This window comes from Mustelus asterias, chromosome 5 (assembly GCF_964213995.1).
Source record: "Mustelus asterias chromosome 5, sMusAst1.hap1.1, whole genome shotgun sequence".
In the NCBI taxonomy this organism is placed as follows: domain Eukaryota; kingdom Metazoa; phylum Chordata; class Chondrichthyes; order Carcharhiniformes; family Triakidae; genus Mustelus; species Mustelus asterias.
Genome location: NC_135805.1, coordinates 64,007,985 through 64,035,890, shown reverse-complemented (window position 1 = coordinate 64,035,890; position 27,906 = coordinate 64,007,985). Strand labels below are relative to the sequence as shown.

The 27,906-nt window shown below is 44.0% G+C and overlaps 1 protein-coding gene across 8 annotated transcripts in view; it reads right to left on the bottom strand.

Moving 5' to 3' along the window:
- Positions 1–306: 306 nt before the first annotated feature.
- Positions 307–27,906, bottom strand: part of LOC144493581 (amine sulfotransferase-like) — a 96,963-nt gene continuing 69,363 nt past the window's right edge. For all 8 annotated transcript variants that reach the window (XM_078212695.1, XM_078212701.1, XM_078212699.1 and 5 more), the window contains 4 exons: positions 24,926–25,052; positions 18,459–18,553; positions 9,493–9,664; positions 307–822 (listed from right to left, as the gene is read on the bottom strand). In XM_078212695.1, coding sequence (XP_078068821.1) covers positions 707–822; positions 9,493–9,664; positions 18,459–18,553; positions 24,926–25,052 — 510 coding nt within the window. In that variant the 3' untranslated portion in view covers positions 307–706. The remainder of the gene's footprint in view (positions 823–9,492; positions 9,665–18,458; positions 18,554–24,925; positions 25,053–27,906) is intronic.

The following is a 27,906-nucleotide window of genomic DNA, read 5'->3' as shown; positions in this document are numbered from 1 at the left end:
ATGTGACTATCCAGGTAAATCTTAAACGATGTCAGCGTGCCTGCCTCCACCACCCTACTTGGCAGCGCATTCCAGGCCCCCACCACCCTCTGTGTAAAAAAACATCCCTCTGATATCTGAGTTATACTTCGCCCCTCTCACCTTGAGCCCGTGACCCCTCGTGATCGTCACCTCCGACCTGGGAAAAAGCTTCCCACTGTTCACCTATCTATCCCCTTCATAATCTTGTACACCTCGATTAGATCTCCCCTCATTCTCCGTCTTTCCAGGGAGAACAACCCCAGTTTACCCAATCTCTCCTGAGTGCTCCATAAATCTAAAATTCTATTTTTTTTAGGAAATAATACATATCTATTCTCTATTTTATATATTCTTTTGAATATGGTTGAAATCTCGTCAGTTTTGATTATCTGCCTCATTAGTTTCCATGCAGAAATCATAAATGTATTCTCCATCCATAAAACAAAAACGTCCCAATTATTTTTTTTTTGCCAATCCACAGGATTCGAATGATTAATAGTTGTCAAATGGTTAATACTCATCCTGTAACTAAGCTTTCATGCATTGAAGGATATACATGGTCAACTGTATTTAAAATGTATAAATTCACCCTCAGCATAATTCACCACAAATAACCTGTTTGGACATACATAAATGCATGGTCCAGCAAAAACCTCTTCCATTTGTTTCTAGAATATCACATTCATTATTCATTATCCCAGACAAACTCTAATGGTACATCCTTCATTCTTTCTTGGAAAATTCTGTCAAACATTTCCGATTGAGCCACGGTGAAGTGATTTTTCCAGTCTCCAATGGTACCTGAAAAGCAAAACATGAATCTATTAACATGATCACTCCAATAAGCAAGTGAAAGAAAGGGCGGGGGGTGGGGGGGGGGGGGGGGGGTGTATTGGGATGAGAGTTGGGACAATATCTTAGTCCTCCTGGCTTTGTAGGCTTCATTTCTGATTTTATTTAAAAAACAACTTGCTTTTTATGGGTAGCTGCAGGGATCACTAAAGAAACCCAAGGACAGCAGCCCTATTACCTGCCCTATTTATCATATTTCAGTTATGATAAGGTGGTGATAGATTGCCTTTTGTTTACTTATAGAACATAAAACAGTGCAACACAGGAACAGGCCCTTCATATCTGCCTGCACCACCACCACTGGCAGCAGTTTCCAGACACCTACCACTCCCTGTGCAAAAAAAACTTGCCCCTCACATCTCCTTTGAACTTTCCGCCTCTCACCTTAAATGCATGTCATCTAGTCTTAGACATTTTCAACTCTGGGAAAAAGATTCTTACTGTCAACCCTATCTATGCCTTTCATAACTCTATAGACTTCTATCAGGTCTCCTCCTCAGCCTCCACCACTCCAGAGAAAACAACCCTAATGTGTCCAGCCTCTCCTTATAGCTCATACCCTCTAATCTTATGTTTGTTTTACATGGTTGGTAAGAATACTTGAAAGAAATAGCCCGACCCAACATCTTGCAAGAATCCTTTGGTTCCTGCTTTGACTATTTTCTTCCAGTAAAACAGGTGCAATGTAGTCCAATTGCTACCCCCATAACGTCTTTGAGGACGTTGTAACCCGAATGGACTGCAACATGCCTTATGACATGGTTGTATCTAGTTTTTCAAGGGGTATTTGAGAAAGGTTCCCTCCAAGGCTATTAAGCTCAAAGCTGTGGTAATTCTGGTTTTTCACTTCAAAAGAGCTGTTGGTGACCAAGCATGCAGACATCCTAAGGGTCAGGACTACATGCTGAGAGATGTACTAAAGCTCGAGTCAAATCCCCCAGAAGGAAAAATACAGTCATACGGGGAAATAAGAATACTGGTCCAAACTGTTTTTTCCCTTCTGGACCCAAATATGGGTCCACACTGGTCCTTCAGGATCTGCAAAGGCTCAATAGGGAAAGGCCATCCCTCCATTACATTACTTTAAGGCAGAAATAGCCAGCAGGAGAAATGATCCAACCATGGCTAACAGGAAGATTCTATCAGATCAAAGGGAGAGGCTTATAAAGTTGCGAAAAAAAAATTGTGGTATGCCTGAGGATTGGGAGAATCTTAAAATTCAGCTGTGAAAGGAATTGATAAAGAAAGAGAAAATATAATGTAAATTAAAGTAGCGAGGAACATAAAAACAGACTGTAAAAGCTTCTATGCTTCTAAGGGAAAGGTTGGTATGGAAAATTTTGGGACCATTACAGGCAGATAATGGAGAATTTATAATGGGCAGAGAAACTTCATGGAGGAAAATACAAAACCTCTTCCCTGAAAATTTTGGGGATGGGGGGTGGGGGCGGCGGAGGGTGGGGTGGGTGTTGGTGTCAAGGGACTAATGGGATTGAGGATTTGAAAGAAATTAGTATTAGTAAAAATGTAAGGCTGGAGAAATTAATGGAACTGGAAGTTGATAAATCCTCTGGACCTGATGATCTACGTTCCAGAGCATTGAAAGAAGGTGTTGTAGAGATAGTGGATGTATTGGTGATCATCTTTCAAAATTCTATAGATCCTGGAATGGTGTCTAAAGATTGGAAATGTAACCCCACTACTTAAGGAGGGAGAGAGAAAACAACTAACTACAGACATGTTAACATGACATCAGTAATAAGGAAAATGCTAGAATCTATTCCAAAGGATATGATAACTCATTACTTAGAAAATAATGGTGTGATTGGGACAGACTCAACATTGATTTATGATAGGGAAATCATGTTGGAGTTTTTAATTTGAGGATGTTATTGACAGAATAGTTAAGGGAGAACCAGTGGATATGGTGTATTTGGATTTTCAGAAGCTTGAACTACATAGACAAGATGGTGGACTACACATAAAGAAAGTCATGATCAAACACTGCAGTGATTTGATCACACTACACTGAGGACTGTGTCACATTTTGTTTCCTGAGATGCAAGAGAGACATTAAAGCAGTGATAGAAATGCAAAGCTATGGGGCTGATTCTTATTGTTAGCAATGTGAATTATATAGGGGAGATTTGAGTAACCTGAGTTTTTCAGCCCGGAAAGGTGACATCCAAGAGCCGGGGGCCAATTTAAACTGTTCTAACTGTTCTCATTGGGTATGTCACCCCTTTTAAATGCTGCCAATTTTCCTGTCCATTAACTATAATGGAAAAGGAAAATTGGGTAGAATGGTAGAGCCACTTCTTTTCACTTCCAACCCTGCAGGCACAATTTAAATTAACCCCTGACCTCACTGAGGTATACAACATATCGCTAAGGTAGGGACATGTTTGGCACAACTTTGTGGGCTGAAGGGCCTGTATTGTGCTGTAGTTTTTCTATGTTTCTATATCTGTGATATAGAAAAAATTATTTGATAGTGTGTGAATTGTCAATGAGAGCAATGATTCAAACCAGCAAAGTATAAATTTTGGCTCGAAATATCAAGAGGTTTCCTTCACACAAAGAATGGTCATCACACTGAATGAGCTTCTGGTTTGAGATGGTCACAAAAGTTCAGTGAAACTAAGCCAAGCATCTATGAAGAGGCTCAAATGAAATTCCTGGCATTGAGATCATTTCTGGAAAATCAGGCTTTGGCTGACACTGCTTTGGAAATGATAGATAGGTGGCCAAAAAAAGAAAATTGAAGCATAAAGGGTGCATCAGGTTTCAGCCTGTTATAGAATCATAGAATCCCTACAGTACAGAAGGAGGCCATTTGGCCTATCAAGTCTGTACCGACCACAATCCCACCCAGGCCCTATTCCCACAACCCTATGCATTTTACCCTGCTAATCCCCCTGATGCTAATGGACAATTTAGCATAACCAATTAACCTAACCTGCACATCTTTGGACTGTGGGAGGAAACCAAAGCACCCAGAGGAAACCCACGCAGACACGGGGAGCATATGCAAACTCCACACACAAGGCTGGAATTGAACCTGGGACCCTAGCGCTGTGAGGCAGCAGTGCTAACCACTGTGCCACATGTGGAAGAACACAACTCCAGATGGTCAGGAGAAGCAAGCTGATCTTTCTAAAGAAAATGACAAGAGGACAGAGAGGAGCTTTTGGCAAAGCAATGTAGAAGCTGGCCAAAAGGTACTGAAATCTAAAAGCTGTCTGATGAGCTCAAACACACTAAAGAGCTGTTTTTACCAGGGGTGACTGGGCTATGAACCAGAGTGTTAGTGGTTGGTTGTTTGAAAAGGAACCCTGGAAAGCTATGCCATCAGGGCTGTTATAACCCCTTGGAGAGAGGGTTCCTAGGTGAGAGCCTCATTGGTGTTAATCATATCCAGGGAACTTGGTGGAATAGATGGTTTGCCCCCTGGAAACAAAGTTGGCCTGGAGCCGATCGACACCACGCTGGCCCTTGGCCCAGACTTAACTCTTTGCGGGTGTAACCAACAAGAGCTGATTGGGACTTGCACCCCTTACTGGGGAGGAAGCTCCATCCTCTGGAGCAGCCAGCTGATTGGCCAACACTCCATCAGTCCCAGCAGCACCTAGAGTATGTTAGTGGCCACTGTCGGAACCACAGGAGAAGGAGGAAGAAGGTCCATGGATCCCCAAAGCTGGCCTTGGGGAGGGAGGGTTTGATCTAAGGCTGTAAGAATTAGGAAGAAAGGGGGGTTTCCATCTTGCGGGGGGGAGCCCTCGATCCGCAAAGGGCAGATGAATGTAACTAAAAAAGGGCTGCTCGCTCCCACCAAACATCCCGTGCCACACGTTTTATGACACGAGTAGCATAATATCAGGATCAGTTGGCTTGGTAATGAGCCTAATTAACTCTTGGTTCATAATATCAGGGTAAATTGGCTTGGTAACAAGGCGAATTAACTCTTAATTACCTATTTAAATACAGTGGGGGGGCTGCCGATATTGGTGCCCACACACCTCACATATTATGGGGGTGAGCTCGGTGCAGGTGGGAGAGTGGTGGGGTGGAAACACGCTCTATTAGATGTGCGCCCCACCCCACTGCCCTGCCATAAACATGCCTGGCGATGGTAAATAAAATGTAGGATCTTATGTACAGGAGGCAGAGTTTAAAGGACTTTGAAATTGCACTTGGGATCATTTGGGACTAATTCATTTTAAGGTTATTGCTCTCTATCGGGATTGCAAAACACCCTGTAAAAGATAAACTGAAACTTACAATAACAATGGGGGCCCTTTTTCAGAGGATTTGTCTGTAGTTCCAGCAGTGAGCTAATGGAAGTCTTGAGGAACTTTGGCATAGCATCAGAGAAATTTACAGCTTGGAAAGAGGCCATTTATCCTCCAGCCTAATTCCATTTCCCAATTCTTGGCCCATAGACTTGCATTACAAGTGCATATGCAAGCACTTTGTAAATGTTATGTGGATTTCTGCCTCCATGACCCTTTCAGGCAGCGAGTTCCAGATCTAAGCTGCCAAATTCCCATCAAATCCTCTCTAAACCTCCTAACCCTTGCACAAATGCCTTCTGGTTATGGACACCTTAATGGTAGGAGATGGGGATTTCCGATCAACTTTATCTACACCCCTCAAAATGTTATACATTTTATTTACATTTTCCCTCAGCCTCCTCTGTTCCAAAGAAAACAACCGTACCCGCCAGTCCAGCTTTCAGCGAGCTATGGACTTACAATCCAAGGTCCCTTTGCATATCTCAGTATCATACCGTTTAATCTGAATTCCCATGCCTTTTTAACATCTTGGTCTTGCTCATAACCAAGTAAAATGAGCATTTTTTAAGTCAGATAATATTGACGGTTTATAAAAACTTAAAAGCAGAAAATGAGAAAGCTGATTTTAATCTTCTGCAAAGACTCCGAAAGCTGAATTAAGTAAAGCTCCAGTACAAAGAACAAGAACAAAGAACAAAGAGCAATACAGCACAGGAACAGGCCCTTCGGCCCTCCAAGCCTGTGCCACTCCCTGGTCCAAACTAGACCATTCTTTTGTATCCCTCCATTCCCACCCCGTTCATATGGCTATCTAGATAAGTCTTAAACATTCCCAGTGTGTCCGCCTCCACCACCTTGCCTGGCAGCGCATTCCAGGCCCCCACCACCCTCTTTGTAAAATATGTCCTTCTGATATCTGTGTTAAACCTCCCCCCCTTCACCTTGAACCTATGGCCCCTCGTGAACGTCACCACCGACCTGGGGAAAAGCTTCCCACCGTTCACCCTATCTATGCCTTTCATAATTTTATACACCTCTATTAAGTCTCTCCTTATCCTCCGTCTTTCCAGGGAGAACAACCCCAGTTTACCCAATCTCTCCTCATAACTAAGCCCCTCCATACCAGGCAACATCCTGGTAAACCTCCTCTGTACTCTCTCCAAAGCCTCCACGTCCTTCTGGTAGTGTGGCGACCAGAACTGGACGCAGTATTCCAAATGCGGCCGAACCAACGTTCTATACATCTGCAACATCAGACCCCAACTTTTATACTGTATTCCCCGTCCTATAAAGGCAAGCATGCCATATGCCTTCTTCACCACCTTCTCCACCTGTGACGTCACCTTCAAGGATCTGTGGACTTGCACACCCAGGTCCCTCTGCGTATCTACACCCTTTATGGTTCTGCCATTTATCATATAGCTCCTCCCTACATTATTTCTACCAAAATGCATCACTTCGCATTTATCTGGATTGAACTCCATCTGCCATTTCTTTGCCCAAATTTCCAGCCTATCTATAACCTTCTGTAGCCTCTGACAATGCTCCTCACTATCTGCAAGTCCTGCCAATTTTGTGTCGTCCGCAAACTTACTGATCACCCCAGTTACACCTTCTTCCAGATCGTTTATATAAATCACAAACAGCAGAGGTCCCAATACAGAGCCCTGCGGAACACCACTAGTCACAGGCCTCCAGCCGAAAAAAGACTCTTCCACTACCACCCTCTGTCTTCTGTGACCAAGCCAGTTCTCCACCCATCTAGCCACCTCCCCCTTTGTCCCATGAGATCCAACCTTTTTCACCAGCCTACCATGAGGGACTTTGTCAAACGCTTTACTAAAGTCCATATAGACGACATCCACGGCCCTTCCCTCGTCAACCATTCTAGTCACTTCTTCAAAAAACTCCACCAGGTTACTGAGGCATGACCTCCCTCTCACAAAGCCATGCTGACTATCGTTATTGAGTTTATTCCTTTCTAAATGCGCATACATCCTATCTCTAAGAATCTTCTCCAACAACTTCCCCACCACGGACGTCAAGCTCACCGGCCTATAATTTCCCAGGTTATCTTTCCTACCCTTCTTAAATAATGGGACCACATTAGCTATCCTCCAATCCTCTGGGACCTCACCTGTGACCAGTGACGAGACAAAGATTTGTGTCAGAGGCCCAGCGATTTCATCTCTCGTCTCCCTGAGCAGCCTTGGATAGATTCCATCAGGCCCTGGGGATTTGTCAGTCTTTATATTCTCTAACAAACCTAACACTTCCTCCCTTGTAATGGAGATTTTCTCCAACGGTTCAACACTCCCCTCCAAGACACTCCCAGTCAACACATCCCTCTCCTTTGTGAATACTGACGCAAAGTATTCATTTAGGATCTCCCTTACTTCTTTGGGCTCCAAGCATAATTCCCCACTTTTGTCCCTGAGAGGTCCGCTTTTTTCCCTGACAACCCTTTTGTTCCTAACGTATGAATAAAATGCCTTGGGATTCTCCTTAATCCTGTCTGCCAAGGACATTTTGTGACCCCTTTTTGCCCTTCTAATTCCCTGTTTGAGTTCTTTCCTACTTTCTTTGTACTCCTCCAGAGCTCCCTCTGTTTTTAGCTGCCTGGACCTATCATACGCCTCTCTTTTCTTTTTGACCAGTCCCTCAATTTCCCTGGTTCTCGAATCCTACCCTTCCTAGCCTTCTTTTTTACAGGCACATGCCTGTCCTGTAGCCCTAACAACTGTTCCTTAAAAGACTCCCACATGCCAGATGTGGATTTACCCTCAAACAGCCTCTCCCAATCAAGAGCTGCCAATTTCTGCCTAATCCCACTAAAGTTAGCCTTCCCCCAATCCAACACCTTACCCTTGGGACACCACTCATCCTTTTCCATCACTATCCTAAAGCTAACAGAATTGTGGTCACTATTTGCCACATGTTCCCCTACCGAAACTTTGAAGACCTGACCGGGCTCATTCCCCAGTACTAGGTCCAGTATAGCCCCCTCTCTAGTCGGGCTATCTATATATTGTTCCAAAGAATAGCTGTCTTAGTTTTTTCATCCTACATGATTCATCCTTCATCAGCCACGTTCCTGGTCACAAATGTTCCACAAAATATTTAATCTTTTCCATCTGCACTCATCCTCCTAACACACAGCAGCTGACCCTATCCAGATATTCACGCAGTTCAATGTCATGTTACCTGATAAAACACTCGGCAGGTTGTGTGGCTCAGTGGGCAGTGCTCCTGCCTCTAAGCCAGAAGCAATTAGTTCAATTTCTTGTGGGGTTTGTGGTTTGCTAGTCACAGAAATAGTATTCATGATGTGGCCAAGCAGGTAGATAATCAGCCTACTAATCCATCTATGCATGGCAGGTTGTGGGAGAGATTTCTGGTCAGCCGCGTGCGATGCAGAGTGGTGTCTCTCATGCTGTAACCACTTCTCTCTCTCAAAAACAGAGAGATGCCAAAGGACCTTTTCGTACTAAGGCTATTCATAGACAGACGGATGCTGTTTGACCAGAAACTCTGCTCCTTGGGGTAGGTGTTATAGACTAACACTCCAACCACAAAGCTTTGCACAACAGGAATGCTCATCAGGGATTTGTGTGCTGAGATCAGCGTGCACCACACGATGTTCATTCGAACGTACTGACCCCTGAGCCCAAATTCCTGAAAAGCATTCGCAAAATGAAAAGTGCAATATCAGGAGTAGAATTTCACAATACAACAGCAAGGGAGTCGTGGCGGACCTTCAGAAAGCAATGCAGTTCAGCCTCAACTGGATTATTGTATCCAATTCTAGGCATTACACCTTGGAAAGGATGTGAAGGCATTGGAAACAGTGCAGAAAAAAGTTAAAAGAATGGTTTTGGGGATGAGAGACTTCAGAAACTTGATTGGATTATCAAAGTAATGGCTGTTCTCCTCAGAAAGGTTTGGGAGGAGATTGGATGGAAGTATTCAAATTAATGAGGAACCTGATAGGAGAAATTGTTCCCATTGGTGGAAGGATTGAGAACCAGAGGACTCAGATTTAAGGTAACTGGCAAAACAACTGGAGGTGACATGAGACAAATGTTTTTTACACAACGCGCAATTAGGATCTTGAATGCACTGCCTGATAGTGGTTTTCAATGGATTTCAAAAGGGAATTGGATAAAGAGAGAATACTTGTATGGCTATGGGCAAAAGGGCGGGAAGTGGGACTAGCTGAGTAGCTCACAGAGAGTCAACAGGGGCACAACAGGCCAAATGGCCTCCTTCTGAGCTGTAACTGTTTTATAATTCTACTCATTTTCAAAAAAATTCATACTACTACCTTTCCGAAGAAATGTTCCTTCTTCAGATTTTTTGGGAATTCCTTCATAGTTGGCCATTGGGTTCATTTTCATAGTATCGAACTTGCAGTGTTCTATCACACTGTTCAGTTTTTCATCACTCAACTGTCTTCCAACAAAGTTGCAAATCTTTTGTATCGGTGCTCTAAGATCCTGTTGGGAATCAATATAGTAAACAGTTACCCATCCTTAAGAATGGCACATGAATATTAAATACCTCCCATATTAGTTACTGGTTACCCTGTACTGGATCATTCTATAATTAATATTACAGGATCTGAATATTTTCTCAAAGATAGACTAGGAGCAAAAGGATCAAGGTTTTCATGTGCACAAATCAACAAGGACTCATGCATACTTACAATCCATTCAAAATGTCCAGTGGAATACTGACCCCTGTTTCAAGGAGGTTGGTGAGACAGCATCTGGAACATTGCACCCAGCCCGGAGCACCAAGCCTCAAGATACAGTAGCAATGGAAGAGTTATATTGCAATCAAGTGGCAATCACACATACATAAAATTCCATGAGGTCCAATGTTGATTCCAGATTACACCCTCATTATGCCATGCAATAAGGTGATGATCAGAACTTAAAAGCATATTGATAAACCAGTTTTTATGTTTGTCTGCTGGTGGTGCGGCACGATGGCACAGTGGTTAGCACTGCTGCCTCACAGCATCAGGGACCCCACTTCAATTCCCGGCTTGGGTCACTGTCTGTGCGGAGTCTGCACATTCTCCCCATGTTTGCCTGGGTTTCCTCCCACAATCCAAAGATGTGCTGGTTAGGTGCATTGGCCATGCTAAATTCTCCCTCAGACCCAGTGTAATCCTCTGGGGACCTGGGTTTGAATACTACCACGGCAGATGGTGGAATTTAAACGCAATAAAACATCTGGAATTAAAAGTCCAACTGTAATCATGAAACCATTGTTGATTGCCGTAAAAATCCAACTGGTTCATTAATGTCCTTGAGAGAATGTCTTTTCTCCCTCTAGGGAAGGAAACCTGCCATCCTTACCTGCCTACACGTGACTCCAAATTCACAGCAATGTGGTTGACTCTTAAATGTCACTCAGTTGTAAAAAAAAACGCAAAGGAATGAAACCGGACGGATCCTGTGGCATTGACCTATGCATCAGAAATGACAACAACTCTGTCGATGCTGCAAAATCCTCCTTACTAACATCTGGAGACTGGTGTCAAAATTGGGAGAGCTATCTCATAGACTAGTCAAGCAACAGCCTGACATAGTCATACTCATGGAATTATAATGTCCCAGACACCACCATTATCATTCCTGGGTATGTCCTGTCTCACTGGCAGGCAGGCCAGACCCAGCAGAGGTGTCGGCACAGTGTGTATGGTTGGAGGGAGTTGCCTCCTCAATGTTGAATTCTCAACATTGATTCTGGATCCCACGAAGTCTCATCGCACCAGTTCAAACATGGGCCAGCTAAACCTCCTGCTAATTATCACTTACCATCTCCCCTCAGCTGAAGAGACAGTACTCCTCCATGTTGAAAAACACTTTGGAGGGAGTACTGAAGGTGGCAAGGTGCAAAATGTATTCTGGTTGGGGAATTTCAATATCCACCACCAAGGGTGGCTCAGTAGTACCACCACAGACCGAGCTTGCCAGATATTAAAGATAATAACATCTAGACTGGGACTGCGGTAGGTGGTGAGGGAGCCAACAAAGGGGAAAACGTACTTGACCTCATCCTCACCAACCTGTCTGCCACAGATGCATCTGCCCACGGCAGTATAGATAGGAATGACCACCACACAGTCCTTGTGGTGATGAAGTCCCGTCAGAGGGTATCCTCCTCTGTGTTGTGTGACACTACCACCATGCTAAATGGGCTAGATTTCAAACAGATCTAGCAGCTCAAGACTGGACATCATTGGAGCACTGTGAACTATCAGTAGCAGCAGAATTCTACTCAACCACAACCTGGAACCTCATGGCCTGGCATCTCTCTCCTACTCTACAATTACACCAAGCCAGGGGATCAACCCTAGTTCAATGATGAGTGCAGGAGGGCATGCAGGGCGCAACAACAGGCATACCTAAAAATAAGGTGTAAGCCTGCTGAAGATACAGCACAGGACTACCATTACTTGCTACTTATGCCGAACTGCTTAAGCAGCAAGTAATAGACAGAGCTATACGATCACACAACCAATGGAGCAGATCTAAGCTTTGCCAGATCCAGTCGTGAATAGTGGTGGACAACAACCTAGAGGAGGGGGCCAAACAAATATCCCCAACCTTAATGATGGAGGAGCCCAGCACATCTGTGCAAAAGGTAACGCTAAAGCATTCATAACAATGTTTAGTTAGAAGTACCAATTGGATCCATCTCAGCCTCCTCCAGTGGTCCCTTGCATTACAGATGTCAGTCATCAGCCAATTTGATTCACTCCACATGATATCAAGAAATGGCTGAAGACACTGGATACTGCAAAGGCAATGGGCCCTGACAATAATCCAGCAATACGACTGAAGATTTGTGCTCCAGAATTTTCCGGACCCCGAGCCAAGCTGTTCCAGTACAGTTACAACACTGGCATCTACCCGGCAATGTGCAAAATCACCCACGTATGTCCTGTACACATGAGACAGGACACATCCAACCCAGCCAATTACTGCCCCATCAGTCTACTCTCGATCATCAGCAAAGTGATGGGGAGGGGTCATCAAAAGTGCTATCAAGTAGCACTTACTCAGCAATAACCTGTTCACTGATGCTCAGTTTGTGTTCCACCAGAACATTCATTCAGCTCCTGACCTCATTGCAGTCTTGGGTCAAACATGGACAAAAGAGCCAAATGCGAGAGGTGAGTGGAGAGTGACTGCCCTTGACATAAATGCATTTGACAGAACATGGCATCAAAGAGCCCTAGTAAAACTGGAGTCAATGAGAATCAGAGGGAAAACTCTCCATTGGTGGGATTCATAACTGGCACAAAGGAAGATAGTTGTGGTGATTTGAGGTCACTCAACAGCTCCAAGATATCATTGCAGGAATTCCTCAGGGAAGCGTCCTGGGCCCAACCATCTACAGCTGCCTCATCAATGATCTTTCTTCCATCATAAGGTCCACAAGTGGAGGTGTTCACAGATGACTGCACAATGTTCAGCACCATTTGGTGCAGACACTGATACAGTTCATTTCCAAATGCAGCAAGACCTAGACAATATCCAGACTTGGGATGACAGGTGGCAACTAACATTTGCTCCAAACAAGTGCCAGGCACTGACCACCATCAACAAGAGATGTTCTAACCATCACCACTATCCCTATTATCAACATCCTGGGGGATATTGTGGAGTATATTGTGCTGACAAATCCCCAGGGCCTAATGGAATCTATCCCATGCTGCTCAGGGAGACGAGAGATGAAATCGCTGGGCCTCTGACGCAAATCTTTGTCTCATCACTGGACACAGGTGAGGTCCCAGAGGATTGGAGGATAGCTAATGTGGTCCCGTTATTTAAGAAGGGTAGGAAGGATAACCCGGGAAATTATAGGCCGGTGAGCTTGACGTCCGTGGTCGGGAAGTTGTTGGAGAAGATTCTTAGAGATAGGATGTATGCGCATTTAGAAAGGAATAAACTCATTAACGATAGTCAGCATGGTTTTGTGAGAGGGAGGTCATGCCTCACTAACCTGGTGGAGTTTTTTGAAGAAGTGACTAGAATGGTTGACGAGGGAAAGGCCATGGATGTCGTCTATATGGACTTTAGTAAAGCGTTTGACAAAGTCCCTCATGGTAGGTTGGTGCAAAAGGTTGGATCTCATGGGATAAAGGGGGAGGTGGCTAGATGGTTGGAGAACTGGCTTGGTCACAGAAGACAGAGGGTGGTAGTGGAAGGGTCTTTTTCCGGCTGGATGCCTGTGACTAGTGGTGTTCCGCAGGGCTCTGTACTGGGACCTCTGCTGTTTGTGATTTATATAAACGATCTGGAAGAAAGTGTAACTGGGGTGATCAGTAAGTTTGCGGACGACACGAAAATGGCTGGACTTGCAGATAGTGTATGGAGTCAGTAGAGATAGGCAAGGTGATGAATGAATACTTTTCTTCAGTGTTCACCAAGGAGAGGGGCCATGTGTTTGAGGAAGAGAAGGTGTTACAGGCTAATAGGCTGGAGGAAATAGTTGTTCGGAGGGAGGATGTATTGGCAGTTTTGAATAAACTGAAGGTCGATAAGTCCCCTGGGCCTGATGAAATATACCCTAGGATTCTTTGGGAGGCAAGGGATGAGATTGCAGAGCCTTTGGCTTTGATCTTTGGGTCCTCACTGTCCACGGGGATGGTGCCAGAGGACTGGAGAGTGGCAAATGTTGTTTCTCTGTTTAAGAAAGGGAATAGAAATGACCCTGGTAATTATAGACCGGTTAGTCTGACTTCGGTGGTTGGTAAATTGATGGAAAAGGTCCTTAGGGATGGGATTTACGATCATTTAGAAAGATGCGGATTAATCCGGGATAGTCAGCACGGATTCGGGAAGGGCAAGTCGTGCCTCACAAATTTGATTGAATTTTTTGAGGAGGTAACTAAGTGTGTTGATGAAGGTAGGGCAGTTGATGTCATATACATGGATTTTAGTAAGGCGTTTGATAAGGTCCCCCATAGTCAGCTTATGATGAAAGTGAGGAGGTGTGGGATAGAGGGAAAGTTGGCCGATTGGATAGGTATCTGGCTGTCTGATCGAAGACAGAGGGTGGTGGTGGATGGAAAATTTTCGGACTGGAGGCAGGTTGCTAGCGGAGTGCCGCAGGGATCAGTGCTTGGTCCTCTGCTCTTTTTAATTTTTTTAATGACTTAGAGGAGGGGGCTGAAGGGTGGATCAATAAATTTGCTGATGACACCAAGATTGGTGGAGTAGTGGATGAGGTGGAGGGTTGTTGTAGGCTGCAAAGAGACATAGATAGGATGCAAAGCTGGGCTGGAAAATGGCAAATGGAGTTTAACCCTGATAAATGTGAGGTGATTCATTTTGGTAGGACTAATTTAAATGTAGATTACAGGGTCAAAGGTAGGGTTCTGAAGACTGTGGAGGAACAGAGAGATCTTGGGGTCCATATCCACAGATCTCTAAAGGTTGCCACTCAAGTGGATAGAGCTGTGAAGAAGGCCTAATAGTGTGTTAGCTTTTATTAACAGAGGGTTGGAGTTTAAGAGCCTTGGGGTTATGCTGCAACTGTACAGGACCTTGGTGAGACTACATTTGGAATATTGTGTGCAGTTCTGGTCACCTCACTATAAGAAGGATGTGGAAGCGCTGAAAAGAGCGCAGAGGAGATTTACCAGGATGCTGCCTGGTTTGGAGGGTAGGTCTTATGAGGAAAGGTTGCGGGAGCTAGGGCTGTTCTCTCTGGAGCGGAGGAGGCTGAGGGGAGACTTAATAGAGGTTTATAAAATGATGAAGGGGATAGATAGAGTGAACATTCAAAGACTATTTCCTCGGGTGGATGGAGCTATTACAAGGGGGCATAACTATAGGGTTCATGGTGGGAGATACAGGAAGGATATCAGAGGTAGGTTCTTTACGCAGAGTGGTTGGGGTGTGGAATGGACTGCCTGCAGTGATAGTGGAGTCAGACACTTTAGGAACATTTAAGCGGTTATTAGATAGGCACAGGGAGCACACCTGGATGATAGGGAGTGGGATAGCTTGATCTTGGTTTCAGATAAAGCTCGGCACAACATCGTGGACCGAAGGGCCTGTTCTGTGCTGTACTGTTCTATGTTCTATGTTCATCGTGAGGAACATTGTCAGAGGCAACAGAAGGATTTAGATAGGCTGGAAATTTGGGCAAAGAAATGGCAGATGGAGTTCAATCCAGATAAATGCGAAGTGATGCATTTTGGTAGAACTAATGTAGGGGGGATCTATACGATTAATGGCAGAACCATAAAGGGTGTAGATACGCAGAGGGACCTGGGTGTGCAAGTCCACAGATCCTTGAAGGTGACGTCACAGGTGGAGAAAGTAGTGAATAAGGCATATGGCATGCTTGCCTTTATAGGACGGGGCATAGAGTATAAAAGTTGGGGTCTGATGTTGCAGTTGTATAGAACGTTGGTTCGGCCGCATTTGGAATACTGCGCCCAGATCTGGTCGCCACACTACCAGAAGGACGTGGAGGCTTTAGAGAGAGTGCAGAGGAGGTTTACCAGGATGTTGCCTGGTATGGAAGGGCTTAGTTATGAGGAGAGATTGGGTAAACTGGGGTTGTTCTCACTGGAAAGACGGAGGATGAGGGGAGACTTAATAGAGGTGTATAAAATTATGAAAAGCATAGATAGGGTGAACGGTGGGAAGCTTTTCCCCAGGTCGGTGGTGACGTTCACGAGGGGTCATAGGTTCAAGGTGAGGGGGGGGAAGTTTAACACAGATATCAGAAGGACATATTTTACAGAGAGGGTGGTGGGGGCCTGGAATGCGCTGCCGGGCAAGCTGATGGAGGCAGACACACTGGGAACGTTTAAGACTTATCTAGATAGCCATATGAACGGGGTGGGAATGGAGGGATATAAAAGAATGGTCTAGTTTGGTCCAGGGAGCGGCGCGGGCCTGTTCCTGTGCTGTATTGTTCTTTGTCCTTGTTCTTTATATCATTGACCAGAAATTGAACTGAACTAGCTATATAAATACTGTGGCTACCAAAGGCTAGGAATGCTGCAGAGTAATTCACCTCCCGACCCCCCCAGAGCCTGTCCACCCTCCACAAGGCACAAGTCAGGAGCATAATGTAATACTCTCCACTTGCCTGATCAGTGCAGCTCCAACAACACTCAAGGAGCTTGACAACATCCAGGACTAAGCAGCCAGCTTGATTGCTACCCCTTCCTTAAATATTCAATCTTTCCAGCACTGACTAACATTGGCAGCCATGTGTACCCTGCAGGAACTCATCAAACTAGCCAGCATAATCAAAAACCCCATGCATCCCGGATATATTCTCTCCATCGGGAAAAGATACAAAAGTCTGAGGTCATGTACCAACTGACTCTAGGGTGGCACAGTGGTTAGCACTGCTGCTTCACAGTGCCAGGGATCTGGGTTCAATTCCTGGCTTGGGTCACTGTCTGTGTGGAGTCTGCATGTTCTCCCCGTGTCTGTGTGGGTTTCCTCAAGGTGCTCCGGTTTCCTCCCACAGTCTGAAAGAAGTGTTGGTTAGGTGCATTGGCCATGCTAAATTCTCCCTTGGTGTACCCGAACAGGCACCGGAGTGTGGCGACTAGGGGATTTTCACAGTAACTTCATTGCAGTGTTAATGTAAGCCTACTTGTGGCACTAATAAATAAACTTTAGAAACTCGATACCAGCTTCTTCCCTGCTGCCATCAGACTTTTGAATGGACCTACCTTATATTAAGTTGATCTTTCTCTACACCCTAGCTATGACTGTAACACTACATTCTGCACTCTTGCCGTTCCTTCTCTATGAACGGTATGCTTTGTCTGTATGGCGGCAATATTTTTCACTTTCTACCAATACATGTGACAATGATAAATCAAATTAAATCAAATCTTTAGGCAGCAAATATATGGGAACACGACTACCTGGAGGTTCCCCTCCCGGTCACTCACCATCCTGACTTGGAAATATATGACTATTCCTTCACTGTTGCTGGATCAAAATCCTGGAACTTTCTCCCTAATAGCTCTCCGCCACCTACTGAAGAGCAACTGCAGATATGCAATAAATGCTGGCCTCTCTTGTGATGCCTACATCCTCTAAATAATTTTTAAAAAACTGTGTTGCATTCTCTGGAATTTAGAAGGCTAAAGGATGATTTGGTCAAAGTTTTCAAGATATTAAGGGAAGTGTCAGGGTCAACAAAGATAAATTATTTCTTCTCGATGGGAAATCCAACTCTAGGGAAACATAGTCAATTATTTGGAGCCGGAACACTTGTCATTTTTTTAAAAATCATTCGTGGGACATGGAAGTTGCATTTATTGCCCATCCTGAGTTGCCCTTGGAGGGCAGTTGAGAGTCAATCACATTGATATTGGTCTGGAGTCACAACCAGGCGAGACCAGGTCAGGACGGCAGATTTCCTTCCCTAAAGGACATTAGCGAACCAGCTGGATTTATCTGACAATCGACAATGGTTTCATGGTCCTCAGTAGATTCTTAATTCCAGATATTTTTTATTGAATTCAAATTCCACCATCCATGATGAGATTCGAACCTAGATCCCCAGAGTATTAGCTGAGTTTCTGAATTAATAGTCTAGCGATAATAACACTAGGCCATCGCCTCCCCATTATTATTTAGCACCTTTAATGTAGCAAAATATCCCAAAGTTTTGCATTATAAAACAAAACTTGAGAGCCACGTACAGCAATCTTTGGACAGTTGGCTGAAAGCTTGGTCAAAGCAATTGGTTTGAAAGAGTGTTTTAAAGAAGAAAAGCAAAGTAGAGAGGTGGAGAGATTTAGGGAGGCAATTCCAGAGCTTGGGCCTGGGCAGTTTAAGGTGCGGCCACTAATGGTGCAGTGATTAAAACCAGAATGCTCAATAGATCAGAATTAGAGGAAAATGATTTCTTTGGAGGGTTGTAGGAGTGGAGGAAATGACAGAAATAGGGAGTGTGAGGACATGGTGGCGGGTGGTTGTGGATTTGAAAGCAGCAAAGAGAATCTTTTAAAATAAAGTTGAAAACACTTTTAAGCGCAAAGGATGGTGGAAGTTTGAAATACTTCTACCTCTTGGGAGTTGGTGCTACATCAATTGTTTATTTTAAATCTGAGATTGATCCAGTTTTATAATCAAATGTACCAGATATTGTGCAAAGGTGGGTATAATGAGTTACTTTGCACATCAGCCATTATCTTACTGAATGGCAGAATAGGTTTAACATGCCCTACTCATCGTCCAATACATGCACAAAAGTACAATAGTTGCATAATGTTATTACTTTCTTCATCTCCTCGTAGGTCATGAATAAGAAGTTGAATTCATCCTTGTGAGCATACCACTCCCTGATGTGATCAAACCAGCAGCTGAATTCCACTGTTAAAAAAAACAAATACTCAAGGTTATATTTCATTTCATTTGACTTAATATTTAAGGATAATTGAACAAATAAGTTATAGCAGTCTATAGCATTTTGAGTAATTTAAGGTGATCAAACGTCATTTATAAACTAAGATACAAGTTCTCAAGTTTGTCTTCGAGAAAATATCGTGAGATTTTTTTAAAAAGCGATAACCTGCACTATTGCATCTTTAAGTTTCATACTGAGCATGAGCATATTCATTACATGGGCAGAATTTTCTAAGACCACACCACTGGTTAGCTTTACATTATTGGCAAAAAGCATGAAACATTCTGCAATGTTTTCGTTCAAGATGATACTTCTCTGGAATAAAACCCAAGAGATTGGCCTTCCAATCCTGCAATTTTCTTGAAAGTATTACCATGCTCATGCACAAGGAAAAAGAAACTTTACAAATCTACCCATCTTCATTTATTTTTTACAGCATAACTGTCGATCACATTCCCAAAATACTATATTTCACAGGCAACGTTTCGTTACAATAACCAACTTCTTTTATCTAGTATCTTTCATTAAGTAAAGCATTTCAAGACACCTCAGTCAAACAAAATGTGTCACTGAGCAAAAGGAGAAGACTTTAAGTTTGGTGACAAGCTTGGTCAAAATGGTAGGTTTTGAAAATAAGAGGTGGATTGAGAGGCAGAAAGGTTGAAGGAGGGGATTCCAGGTCTTCAGACCAAGTCGGCTAAAGGGAGGCAGAGTGAGGCAAACAAAGCAAGGGATACACAAGAGGCTTGAATTGTAGGAATGCAGAGCCCTTGGAAGGTTGTGAAACCAGAGGAGATTAGGAACGATGTGAACTTGAGGATGAGAGTTTTAAAATTGGCTTCCAGTCCAACAATGCATCAATGTAGACTAGCAAGCACTGGGGCAGTGCAAGTTAGAATATATGTAGAAGAAGTGGACAAACTTAAAGGTTTATGGAGGGCGGGCGGGGGGGAGGCCGGCTCGGAAAAGTTCTGAACAAGAGGCACACAAGCGTAGGTAAGAGTTTCAGCAACAGATGAATTGAGACAGAAATGGAAACAGAGGATATTATGGAGATAGAAGTAGCTGGTCCTTTCGATGGACAGGATATAATGTCAGAAGCTCAACCTTGGCCAAAGGGGTTGGAAAATAACTGTTTCGCTTTGAGGTAATAGCCAGAGAGGGGGATATAATCTGTGTGTAACAAACAGCACTGGTGGTTTCAATTTTCTCAATGTTCAGTGCTGTGGCAGGGGCAGAAACTTGGCTGGAGGGATTCAAACGTGGAGTTTGGAATTGGGAGGTGACAACAGATTCAAGGACTTCACTTGAAAAGTAGGTTGGAGATAGAATAGTAGTTTACAAGAACAGATGAGTCAAGGATGGATTTTTGAGGAGGGGTTGATGATGACAGTTTTGAAAAGAGACAGAGGCCGCGATTCTCCCATCCTGACCCGCAACTTTTCTGTCGGGTCGGGGTGGGAGATGCCCGTCGCCAGCCTTGAACAGGTATTTGCGCATGCGCCAGGAACACATGCACATCTCCCAGAGCCGGCGAACAGTCGCAGGCCAGACCATGCTGGAAACCGGCGGGAAGGCAGGCAAATAATTTGAATCTTTTTTAAAAATATGTTTTAAATGTCTTTTAAATCTAATTATCGGGAACTTACTGGTCCCGATTGAATCTCCCACTCTGCCAGGAGTACTCCATCCCAGCAGGGATTAGAGTTGCTGTCCACATTCGGGGAACAAGCGGGAGACCCGCCGGAATGAAGGGGGGGCAATTGGGGCATTCAGGGGGTCAGACAGTGGTGAGGGGGGGGGGGGAGGTGGTGCTCCCTGGGCATGGGCACCCTGGCAGTGCCAGCCTGTACCCCCGGCACTGCCCAAGGGGCAAAGTGCCTATGCTCAGGGGGCACCTTGGCACTGCCGACTGGGCATCGGGCAGTGCCAAGGGGGCAGGATGTATTGTGGGCGGGACCTAAGGAGGATGGGGGTGGCTAGGGGGGTCCTGCTGCCACTCTGCATGGCGATCGGTCTGGGACGGAGGGAGGACAGTGATTGGGGCGGGCTGGGAGGTGGGTCTGCCTCCGGGGGGGTGGGGGAGGGGGGTCTGCCGGGTTTAGGGGGGTTGGGGGGGGGCCTCAGGGCTAGCCTGAAAATTGTTGTGGGGGCCACGATCAGGCTATGGGGTGTGGGGGTGTGGGGGGGGGGGGGGCGGGGGCTGGAGGAGCAGCTCTGCGGGGGTCCTGGGCTGGCCAGCGATTGGACTGGCCAGCAAAAGAGGAGACTGACAGATTGGGACCGCTGCACATGTGCAGAGTTCCAGAACTGTCAGACTCCGGTGCGAATAGCGCCCCCCCCCCCCCCCCCCCCCACCGGGTTTTTAATGAGAAACACGATTGGGACCTCTGCAGTGCACAGAGTGGGGAGATTTGAGTGAGAAGCTGAACTAACAAAACAATCGGGATCTACTCCAGTTTTCCCGCCAATTCAGCGCTTTTGGGAGAATCGCGGCCAGAATTTCATATAAAATCAGTTAGCCTGGGGACCAGGGAGAGAAAATAGGTGATTAATAGGTTTTGTGGAAAAAGGTGCAGGAGAGAAGAGCTATCTCTCATGGACATGATGAGCATGAGAAGGACAGAAGGGGAAATAGGTGAGGAACCAGAGAAAGATGCAAGTTCTAGGTTAGGGCAGGGCACACCCTTGGAGGGGGTTTGGCTGGTGGGTTATAGGAAGAAATTAATAATCACTAATTGTAATGAAAAACAGTCACTGCCCACTTTTATTTAAAGAGGAGCGTTAGGACTCCGAGTAAGTCTATTAATTTAAAATTGATATTGGGTTAGAGAGTAGGGATAATTGATCCTAGTTGCCCATGGATACTAATTCAGCATTTTAAAAAATTTCAGAAGATGTGGGCATCACTGGCAAGGCCAGCAGTTGTTACCCAACTCTAATTGCCCTTGAACTGAGTGGCTTGCTAGGCCATTTCAAATGCAGTTAAGAGTCAACTACATTGCTGTGGGTCTGGAGTCACATGCAGGCCAGACCAGGTAAGGATGGCATATTTCCTTCCTTAAAGGATATTAGTTGACCAGATGCGTTTACTGTTATGACAATCAACAATGGTTTCATAGTTATCTTTACTGAGATGATCTTTTCAATTCCAGATTATTAACGGAATTGAAATTGTACCAACTGCACTGAACTCTTGCCACCAGAACCTTCACCTGAACCTCAGGGTTATTAGTTTAGGTACATTAACATTATGCCACTATCTTCCCCATGAGTCATTGTAAATCGTATCTTACTTTTATACAATATACGTTGGGAGGGATTTTACGGCCCCTTTCATCCCGAAACCATAAAATCCTTCCCACGGTCAACAGATCTTTCCATGGTCCACACCTCGCCCACTCCGATTCCCGTAGCGGGTGGGGCAGTAAAACTCCAGCTGTTATTTTTGCTAAAAACAAAACTTCCAACTTGGCTGGAGCAAAATAAAGTTTCTCTGCAGTTAAAGCTAAGGACTTGTGCTTTCACTTCTCTGGAGTTCAGTGGCCTCTTATCTTTCATTTATTTCTCCCTCCAGATAAACCCAACCCATGTTCACAACCACTTCCGTGACCTTGTCATTTCACATTCCCATCATATCAATCACAGATAAGGCCACCTCTGATCACTTCCTTTTATCACTCTCCACCTACACACCCTTTGCAACAATACCTGTTAGTATATCCACTCTGGAGGGAAAGAAAGACCACAATTCATGCACTGTCAAAATTCCAACTGTCTAACCTCTGGTAATCCGTGCACCATAACATTTCTGCAGCTGCTGATTTGCTCAACTGCACCCCCACCTCCCTGAGAGAAGAGATGACCCCCATCCCTTCTAGTATAGGCCCCAACATTGCCCATTCAAGCAAGAATGACTCCACCCCCTGCCTGTTCCTCCAAGTAGGACCTTCATCCCTTCCTCTCTTTAGTCCACATTACACAGACTTGAACAAATATGGTGGACAAATGATTTAACCATTCACAGCTAGATCTGGATGGACCATATACAAGGATCATTCAGGAATGCAAACTATCTTTGAAACCACTCTCAAACACAAACTGAGCTGCCACTTTCCTTCCTTCCCCTAGCTCACCAGGTTAAACTTACGCTAATATCTTCCCCCATGTTGTACCCTATTTTTAGTTTCTCTCCTGTCTCACCTCATGCCTTCACCAGGTTCATTATGTCCATTAGACCCATCTCCTGCTCACGGCCTATTCCCATTAACATGTTGGCCACCCAACTTGCTTCTCGAACCCTCACCCCTCAGTCTCCATGTCAATTGATGTTGTTAGTGATTCTCCCTCTTCACATATTGTCCCACTTCTCCTCCAAAACACCACTTATCTTTAAACTCCAAGATTAAAGCAAATTACTGCAGATGCTAGAATCTGAAACAAAAACAGAAAATGCTGGAAAATCTCAGCTGGTCTGACAGCATCTGTGGGGAGAGAATAGAGCCAACGTTTCAAGTCTAGGAGACTATTTGTTTACTGAGTTTTTTTTTAATTTCAAAACTCCCTTATCTTTCCAAAGTCCATGATTCAGCCTCTCACATTCAATCAACTGTAAAGTTGAGATGATCTAAAACACTGCTTTTCATTTCCTTATCCGTATCAAGTCCCAGTCACCCATCATACCCGTGCCCCCTACCTTAACCAGTTCCCAATGGAAGCAAACCCTCAATTTTAAAATTCTCATCCTGGTTTTCGGATCCATCATGGCCTCACCCCTTCCTTTCTCTGTTATCACCTCCAGCCCCACAACCTTCTGAGATATCTTCACTTGTCTAAGTCTGGCCTCTTGAGTGTCACAATCTGATGCTCATTCACTGAGTGAAGGAGGAAGCTGAAAGTAGTCTTTCCTTACCAAAAATTTATTCACAAACCGTACAGAACAAAGGTACATGGTCCCTATTCCTCCTCTCTCTACAAGTGAGAACCGGTTCTTATATATACCAAGGAATAATGCCCTAACCTTTCCTCAATTAGTAATAGCTGCTCTTATTTAGAACTGGAGCATACACTTAATTGTGACAGATTTGTGACAGGATTGTAACATTAACATTGAGCATTGTCATTTTAATTGCAACACATTGATGAGAATTCCTTCATCTGCCTAGACCCTAAACTCTGGGATTCCAGGGGATGGGGGAAAGGGAATACTCCATCCCCATTTTAAAGTCAATTTAATGACTGCACTGCTGGACGCATCCACGATCCAGAAAGCCAATGGCAATGCTGCTGTGGTCATTTTCAAAAGCCCTGATGGAATTAAATGCCAATCAGGGAAATAATTCCTTGGTGTCAGGCTTCCATTCCCTTAATAGTGAAGCCTTTATACTCAAAAGCTGTGAGCCAATCAGAGAACTAGAAGCTCTTTATTGCCAGCCGCATCACCAGGTACCAGTATAGCAGCAAATCTAAAACAGCTACGATGCTGCAGTGCCCAGAGACATGCAGGTGAGCTTAGGGCAGGAGGGGAGTATTTCAGCAAGGGTGCCTCTTGTGGGGGTGGGGGCTTTTCATGAGCCACAGACTGCCCAATCAGGAGGCCTGCTCCCACCTGAGCCACTGCACAGTCTTTACCTGTGGTGTATGACCCAATCCCCTTACCACTGGTATTCTACCATTGACAGTGCTGGTGGCAGGATGAGAACCTTAATTGCCCATCAGTTGGCTAATCAAGGGCCTTATTTGGCCTTTGTCTGGGAAGGTTGTCCTTGATCTTTCCCATTCCTAACTTAATCGGAAGTGTCAGGAAGGTGATGAGCACTCCACCTCCTACCTTCCCTTTCAATTCTACGCCCACTCCATTCTATCAACCTGCGCCAGGAGTAGAGGGCCAGGGAGGAAGATGGGGTTGAAGAATTCAATTTCATTCATGGTGGGCCAAATTACCAAGGATGGAAGCACAGCTCCTAGCAAAGATTCAAAATCCTGTGTTTCACAATATAGCATGTGTCATTTTCGATACACAGATCTACCAATCTGATATGACATCCACGTCTTGTCACCTACAAGATTTTTGCTGAGACCACAGCCTTGCAAAATTGATCTTTCTGTGTGGACTCTTGCATATTTTTGGAGTTGACAATGTTAATGATTTTTTTAGACTTTGGTGAAGATATCTATTGAAAAGTCCCATTCAATCAGTACATTATTACTTATATATATATATACACACACACACACTCACACACACAAAGACAATACTATACAGAAGAATGAGGTTTGATGATTAAACCAACATCTCATTTACATAAAGTTCATGAAATTATAACCTAAATATTTACCTCTACCATCAAGAAATTTTTCCAGAAAGTCTGGAAAATCCTTTGGTGATTCATAAAGAGCAAGATGCTGATGGAAATAATAGGAAGAGACCACAATATCCTTAGGATTCCGTGCAACATAAATAATCTGAATGAAAAATAAGAGAGAGTGTGAAAAGCAGCTTATTGAAAATTATACAAACAAAAATATTGGCAGAATGTACAATATTTTCTGATATTAAAAGTTTCAGCAACTCTATTTGACTTTAATTTTAATTTCATATCATATTGGCCCAGATTTTACTGAAGAAACAACAGAGAATGAATAATTCACGTTGTTATTAATTTGCAACTTGTAACGAGAAAGAGATACGCTGTGTATTGCAAATCCCACAATTAGCTTTACAAATCGGCATCTTGCAAATAACCTCCCTTTTTGGTTCATGAGGTTGCTGTATTTTCAATTTAACTGACCATTAAATGTGTCAAATTAAGTTAAGTATAACAGTTAACAGCATAATTACCCTACTAATATTGTGCTAATTGTTAATGCTGGTCAGTCAACATCTTTTACCCAGAAAGTAAACAATTAAAAGTTTGAAGTCTCATTCCTTTAGGTTGTGAATTATTGTTGGTGATTTTAGAAATGGAAATTATTTTTCTTACTTTCCCTTTGTCTCTTTTCTCTCTCTCTCTTTATTTCTTAATAACCCATTTTTTTTCTATACTTGATTTAATATTAAACTTGTCTACACTAATTCACCCCCTTTCTCAGTCTGTCCTCTTTGTTTCCAAATCTTTTAATTGCATTGATTAGGAAGCTATTCACGCCCTGCTGCCGCAGGAGAGGACATAGAGTTTGGCACTCGCCCAAATCTCCGTTCACTGCATCGGGACCAGAAAATCCCACCGGTGTGAACAGCCAGAAAATTCCCTCCATATTGTTTGCCTTCTGTTCACCAAGGTTTAGAGATCCTATTATGCTTGCTGTACTATTATCATTGTGCACTTCCAGCAACATATTAGGCAAAAACCTTTCAAACTCCCAAATGTACAAGAACAAGTCTAACTGACAGAAGCTCTGTTCTACTGATATCTGGGCCAAAGTAACTACAATACCAACTAACTATACGATGAAAATGAAGATTTCCTCAAACATGCAATTAAAGCTTCTGATTTACTTTTAGGGGTTCGAGAGTCAGTTTGGCATTTCAAAGAACTGTCAGGGACTGAAATTCCATGACCATTCCAATGTTTTCATGCTTTGTGCGCTATGTATATATATATATTATACTTTTTTTTTACAGGCTTCAAATTTGAACTGGATTGATTCTTCCATTACCCACTCAGACAAGAATCTTCTGTCAGTGGAATGTACAATATCTCAAAACCGGCAACCTCAGGACCAATCCTGGTGGATTTTGGATCAAGCGATTTTGACTGTGAACCAAGCTAAATTGGGTGGGGTCAAAGGTTGTGTGGAGAATGGAAATAGACTGGAGTGTCAGCAGCAATGCGGATAACTAATCTTGCGCCAGTGCAGAGCCTAGGCAATTTGTCTAGTTATTTGTTTATTTTAATTAAAATTGATACATGGCACATTCTAAAAATGTCTGGTGTTTAGGCAGCCAGGTTTGAAACATTGCCTGTATGATACCCTGCAACTAGAAACTGTACATTTCTTAATACTTAACTGAATTTATAATTGGGAATTTATAATCGATTGGGTGCCATACTACTTTATTTGCATACCATTAAATGCATTCCCCACTATTTGTCTCCCCTCACTTTCTAGCATATCTGAAAAATTAAATCTGGAAGATTTAAAAGAACATGGAGGGACCTGATGGATTGGATTCTCAATTCCAGTTATATTGGTTTATCAGCAAAGGAACAACAGAAAGACCAAGTGCGCACATGAAGAATGGCGATAAAGTACCAGAAGCCACCTGTGAAACTGAAACCAACACCCAGTGTCAATGCCTTCAGGGTCAAAGGGAAAGTTGGACCCTTGGAGGACGAGAGGGGGGAGTTAATAGTGGGAAATGAGGATATGGCTGAGTCTTTAAATAAGTTTTTTGTGTCGGTCTTCACGGTGGAGGACACAAATAGTTTGCCAAATATTAACGATAGAGGGTTGGCAGCAGGAGAAATACTTAATACAATTAATGTTACCAGAGAGGCAGTGCTGGGTAGACTAATGGGACTGAAGGTGGATAAGTCCCCGGGTCCGGATGGAATGCATCCCAGGGTATTGAAAGAAATGTCAGAGGTAATAGTGGATGCGTTAGTGATTATTTATCAAAACTCGTTGCATTCTGGGGTAGTGCCGGTTGATTGGAAAACGGCTAATGTTACGCCGCTGTTTAAAAAAGGAAGGAGACAAAAGGCGGGTAACTATAGGCCGGTCAGCTTAACGTCTGTAGTAGGGAAAATGCTGGAATCCATTATTAAAGAGGAGATAGCAGGGCATCTGGATAGAAATGGTTCGATCAATCAGACGCAGCATGGATTCATGAGGGGAAAGTCGTGCTTGACGAACATGTTGGATTTTTATGAAGATGTGACTAGGGCGGTTGATGGAGGAGAACCGGTGGATGCGGTGTTTTTGGATTTCCAAAAGGCGTTTGATAAGGTGCCCCATAAAAGGCTACTGAAGAAGATTAGGGCACACGGAGTTGGGGGTAGTGTGTTAAAGTGGATTGGGGACTGGCTATCCGACAGGAAGCAAAGAGTCGGAATAAATGGGTGTTTTTCCGGTTGGAGGAAGGTAACTAGTGGCGTGCCGCAGGGATCGGTACTCGGGCCGCAACTATTTACCATTTATATAGATGATCTGGAGGAGGGGACGGAGTGTAGGGTAACGAAGTTTGCAGACGACACAAAGATAAGTGGAAAAGTGAATCGTGTGGAGGACGGAGAAGATCTGCAGAGAGATTTGGACAGGCTGAGAGAGTGGGCGAGGATATGGCAAATGGAGTATAACGTTGAGAAATGCGAGG